This window comes from Anser brachyrhynchus (genome assembly GCF_964034855.1).
Source record: "Anser brachyrhynchus genome assembly, chromosome: 2".
Classification (NCBI taxonomy): domain Eukaryota; kingdom Metazoa; phylum Chordata; class Aves; order Anseriformes; family Anatidae; genus Anser; species Anser brachyrhynchus.
This window is the reverse complement of record NC_137695.1, coordinates 87052203-87058284: the sequence shown is the minus strand read 5'-3', so window position 1 is coordinate 87058284 and position 6082 is coordinate 87052203. Positions and strand designations below refer to the sequence as shown.

The 6082-nt window shown below is 40.5% G+C and overlaps 1 protein-coding gene across 1 annotated transcript; it reads right to left on the bottom strand.

The window, feature by feature from the left end:
* Positions 1–965: 965 nt before the first annotated feature.
* On the bottom strand, positions 966–5710 carry MED10 (mediator complex subunit 10). The gene is made up of 4 exons (XM_080581868.1): positions 5527–5710; positions 5145–5228; positions 3983–4085; positions 966–2332 (listed from the first exon to the last, which is right to left on the bottom strand). The coding sequence occupies exons 1-4, from the start codon at positions 5652–5654 to the stop codon at positions 2237–2239; spliced, it is 411 nt and encodes a 136-aa protein (XP_080437994.1). The 5' UTR covers positions 5655–5710; the 3' UTR covers positions 966–2236.
* Positions 5711–6082: the final 372 nt, after the last annotated feature.

Here is a 6082-nt window from a genome sequence, read left to right as displayed (position 1 = left end):
TCCTGTTTCCAGTGAATTTATAATGGCATCCCTTTCCTCCTTACCTCTTCTTTTCCCATCAGCAGTATGTTTAAATCCATACTGTATAAAACTCCAGTATCCCATTAGTAGTTTCTACAGAATAAATAACATGGAATATAGATACGGAAAGAACAAAAAATACCTACACCATATTAAGCTCATTAGCTCTGAGATGATCAACACAGTGCTAGTCAGCATATCAACTGATGGAGACATCTGATTTTTCAAGCTCCACACATCTACAATGTAAATTTCTGATAGGGCTCTCACATTAATGGCTAGGCGTTGTGTGATACTATTGCAAATCAATACACTAAGCCTGAAATTCAAAGTAATCATGTGTGTAAAACTAATTTGAAAATGAGGACTACATTTTAAAATATGGTATTTAAAACAATATATATATATATAAAATAAAAGGTTTTGAACAGCAAATACCCCATAACCAAGCCAGTTACCTACTGTCTTCTTGTCCTAGAAACATTTCACCTTCCTGTTGCCAATGCTCTTGCTCTCCAGCTCTACTGCCCAACACATGACATGCACCTTAAAAACACTCTGCCTTCTACACTCTTGCCTCGTATTCTGTCCACTTTCTTTAGAGCTGGCAGGTGCCAACCTGAAGCCACGCTTCAAGAATTCCTCAGGACCTTGCACTCCAGGCAAAGCAGGAAAAAAAAAAGTTTATGTGCTTTTTCTTTATTGCTGTTATTTGCCAAGTTCGTGGAGTAACATTGTGGAGTGAAAAGCGCAATTAGTGGTTGGAGGGAGTACAAGGAAACGGGTATCTGCAGACTAGGGCAAGGCAGAGTAGGACCAGGGAAGAATTAGATCTCTTTGTGGCAAGTCTTCAATAACTAATTCAGAGGAACAGCCAGTTTTCTCAATTTTTTTCCTTTTGTTATGCCAAAGTCTGGTCAGGAATAAGTATGCTTGACATTACAGATGCTCCAAAGGCTTTACTTCATCAAAGTGACTAATAATCATAATAGACATTATGCTACTTCTTTTGTGATAACAAGTTTCTTGAATTACTTGATCTGTGAAACTATGTGAAATTGGATGTTAAGTATCTATGAAACATGAAACACATCTCAGCAGTAAAGGGGAAAAAAATGAAACTGTCTTCCCCTTCAGCAAGGTCAAGTTTTTATATGCAAATTTGGTTTCTTTCACTGTAAAAGCAGTCTTCCGCACTATTCCCCTGGGTAGCAATCCCATCAAGCTGTTTTCTTTCAGGACTGTCTTGCATATAAACAGTAAGAGATTTCACAAATGAGTATGAATCTAACCAGAAACACTTCTTGTGATAATCACTGATCCCCCAAATCTCCTGCTTCAGGTATTAAAGCTTTCCCCACAAAAAGCAAAATGCCAAGATTACTTTACCTGTAAATATAACTTGTAACACCCAAGTTCTGATACCTGTTTCATTTCTATCACTGACACTGATAAATATGCTAATTTACACAGCTTTCGGTTCATTCTCTAAAGAGTAACACACAAGTTTAATTTTTTTCAAATTTTTATTCTACAACTTGCTTAAAGAAAATGAACGAAGGCCTACATTAAATACTACACAAAATATTAACATTGTTGAGGAGCTAATCCCTGCATATGCTCCACTTCTACATCAGTCATCTGCACTGCAGCTTACAGAACAAAACACGTATCTGAAGGTTTTCTTGGCTGTGATTCATTATGACACATGCAAACTGCAGCCCGACAGGCTCCTGTTCAGCAGAATTTTCCAAGGTGAACACAGTCAATTGTTTGTACAGTGATAAAAAACAGTTTACAAATAAAAAAAATCAAGTATAATAAATATATTTCTCAAAAACAAATGAACCCACAACCCTGGAGCACACTTTACAGAAGACAAAAAACATGGTTTTCTGCTCCGGAAATGCACTTTGTAGTAAATGCTATATAATCACCTGCAGGTTATCAAAGCATTTCCAAAACCTTTCAGGAAAGAACAACCAAGTACCACAAGAAGTTTCAACAGCGATCTTTGAGTGAAAGTCTTCATAAAGATGCAGTAGCTTCCCACCAGAACCATGAGCGATCATCAAGCTCCTTTACGTCCTATCAAGGCCATTTGTAGTTTAGTTTTTAACGAAGTCTCAGATACCCCACCTCTTCAGTCCATGTTTTTATAAAGAGTGGTAAGCGTCAATTTATGGAATTGACATTTTTAGAGTTAAAGGCCAACTTAAGGAGGAGGATCTTCTCCTCGAATAGCTTTGTACTTTGCCATGTCTTCTGGGAACACCTTTGTAAGTTCTTGAATTAACAAGCTTTTAAATTTCTGGAAAGAAAAAAAACATTATGTAGAGAGAGACAGAGATAATACACACACTCCCACCTGCATCATTTGGATTTCATCTAGCAGTGTAATCCAATTAACAGAAATATTTTTACAACATTTTAACATTTCGGTGACCTAAAACACAGTTATCAAAAAAGACCCCACCCATCCAAAGTAATGTTTACAAGAGTCAAAGAAAACACTAACATGAAATCTGCTAGAAAAGGACCAAACTAAAATGCTTTTAATTAGCCATAAACAAACTAGCACCTTCACTTAAGAAACATAAAGCAGTGGTATCTCTCTGGTATACTCTGGTGCATCGATACCTGTCTAGAGTCCCGTCTCCCTGTCTCTAAGCAGTTTCTTCCATGTATTATAATTTAAGGAATAACAATTTGCAGAAAAAATATGCTGGACTCAGAACCTTAAGCTTCAAATACTTCTTTTCCTCCCTACTTTTACCACCACATTCCTTTCAGATGCTTTCCATGAATTTCTTCAGACAATTTTGAAGCAAGAATCCCTCCCTGCTGCAACTGCCTTCTCATCTCCTGGGATGAGAAAGAAAGTACTGGAGTAGTCCTATGCATTTTATTTCCCTTTCTAGTAGAAGATGATGATGGAAGTATATGATAAGTAAGTGGCATTACTGAAATTCAAGGAAAGCAGGTAGTCCTTTTCCCCCCATCACCCATTCAAGATCACCCAAAATTAACAGGAAGTCAGATCAGAATGAAAGCCATTCAACTTGTTTTAAATAGTCTCCAGAAAGTAACCATGAACACTTCCAAGTTTAAGACATTCTGTTCCAGTCATACACCCTTCATTGTGAAGGTGACTTGTTTAGATGATGTTATTGGTGCAAAGCTGATAAAGGACATGCCCACTCGATTTGCTATGTAATCCCCTCCACCTCTACGAAGGAACTCACACCTGCCTCAGAAATGCGTAACTGTTCCTACAACTTTTACAAGCAAGGTCCATTCTATCAAAAGAAAAAAGTGCTGAAAATATACAGATATGTCTGCATTCTGCAGCATCCTCCACAATAATTTTAAAATCGAGCCTAAGAACGTTATGAAACACAAACACCCCTTTCTTTGAACTTCCTTTTCTAATTTTGCCATTCAGTAGTAGTTAAAACCATATACCAGAATGCTTAAGTTCTTTCTGGATAAAAGTGCAAGTTCAAAAAACCCTAAATGCTGGCATACATTTAAAGTCATTCAATAAAGACTAACTTGTGTTCATATACACTATTAAAAATGGCAAACATGCTAAGACCCATTCAAGACTGTAAAAATACCCCTTCTGTTTTGCTTATTTCTAAATTTACACACGTCACACTGTTACAGATACATAACAGTGTGAGGTACCCATTAGTATTCAGAACACAAATAACAAAAGAGATCTGCAACACTATATACTTTTAGTCAAAATGAATTCATAGCAACATCTGCATCTCCAGCTGTGAATTGCAAGCTTCCTGTATTGACTTCTCTGTTAAGGCACACGGATGCAGAGCAATCCCTAATGCAAATCACACTGGAGGATTTAATAACTGCATAAGTGAAATCCTTTCCCCCATATATATTTGGGGAAAGGACTGAACAAAATACATTAGTAATTTCATTATTTCTGGCTTACCTTCATTGTGTCGATTTTTCCTTTTACTTGCTCATTTTTAGCCAAAGCTCGCTCCAGACACTCTTTGGTGTAAAGCTGAGGGTTGCGACCTTGATCTATATATCTGAAAACAGAAAAGATACTGCCTAAGTGATTGCATTTGTACTAGAAAGTTCTCTAAGGAACAGAAGTATTCGCTCTGCTTTTTTTATTACTACTGTCTGAAACGTGAATTTTAAAAAACACAGTTTAGATTAGTCACTTTCAAAATATTACTCAAGGAAGACAGCAAGCAGCTGTCCTGATATATTATTTTAAATCTTTGTTTCCAGAGACCCTGGATCATTGAAAAAATTATCAAAAATATAATACCCAGCTCCTCTCATACAATAGGTACATGTGAAAGTAGAAAGGTGAACCCATCCTTAGTAACTGCAAGGGGAATAACTATAAAATAGTTTCGTTAGTACATGGTAAGCAATTAACACGTAAGACACCAAGCAACTCAAAGAACAATTACATGTACGATACTAAAGAGTAAAAATTGTACCAGCACTTGAACAAGTAAACATAATATAGCAAAATAAAAATATGCTTAAGTATTAGACAAAGGGAAATTACAACCCTGAATGAAGAAAAAGGAACATTTAGGAGTACTATCATAAATAAAGAATGAAAGGCCTATGAGAAAGCCCTATACAGCTAACAACGCACCAGAGCGTAGCAAACTGATGATATTTTTGGTTTTACAAGATGCTAACAATTTACTAGTCTTCTGCATAAAAGCTATCTTGTAAAGCTCTCCCTCTACATTCATAATTTTACTTATAACAGTTAGATCTCCGACAGAAGGAGGATTGCCACTAGTGAAATTCAAATACCTACGTACTGGCCTAATTTATTTTTGTTTGCAACTCTACTACCCTGATTCTAACCTAGTGCAGAAGTGCATTTCCAAAATGAAGGATTACTTACTGTATTGCTAGATGGGGCAGAAGCTATATTACTGCCTACACGTACAGTGTCGTACAACGTAAATTAAAAAATATATATGAAAGAGGTGAAATCAGGTGTATAGTTTATCATTTCCTGGTACCCCCTGGGATGTGATTTTGGAAGGAGGTGCTGAAGGAGGCAGGGTCCAGAGCCCCCCAGCACCCACCCCGGACAGGAGGGCACTCACTCGAACACCTCCAAGGGCACGCTGATGTCGTGAAGCTGCTGCCGGCACTTGTCGATATCCTGCAGGCCCGTCACCATGAAATTCCTATGAGGAGAAAACAGGGCGGCTCGTGAGGAAAAACAGGAACCAGGACGGGATGCGGGCTGGGTTTGGGCTGTTTTGGGGTGGGTTTTGGATGGGTTTGGGGTGGTTTGGGTGGGTTTGGGAGTGTTTTGGGGTGGGTTTGGGCTGTTCTGGGGGGGGTTGGGGGTGTTCTGGGGCTGTTTTGGGACGGGTCTGGGCTGTTTTGGGGGTGTTTCGGGTTGGTCTGGTTTGTTTTGGGTCGGGTTTGGGGGTGTTTTGGGGCCCGTTCAGGGGAATGGGGCCGCGCGGGAGGCCTCACAGCTTCTGGTTGAGGCCGGCCTGGCTGCTGGGCTGGAAGTCGCTGACGATGATGCCGAGCTGCCGGATGTTCTCCACGAACTTCTCCAGGTGCTCCTCCAGCGAGTCGAACTTCTCCGACATCGCCATCGCCGCCGCCGCCGCCCCGCCGCCGCTTCCGGCGCACCGCGCGTGCGCGGGAACAGAGCCGGTGGGGGGGGGGGCCGAGGGGAGGAGGGGAGGGCGACGCCACGCCTCCGGCCACAGCCGCCCAAGATGGCGGATCCCCGTCAGCCTCTGCGAGGCTCTCACTCCGTTTAATTAAACACCTAATTAAGCGCAGTGCCGGCCTTGGGGTGCTCTCTTTACCGTGCGGTTGGGCGGCGTTTCACATCGTGTCCTGGAAGTCCGCAGCGCGCTGGCTCCTGCGGAACACCCCAGCACAATGGCCATTTGTCATTTACGGTGGCGTTTTAATTGCGCTTCCCACTAACCGCTTCCACAGCTGACGGAAAATGAGCGCTAGACAAAAATAAGATCTATAATACCTAATTTACACAAGTCGGTATTTGCTTTGG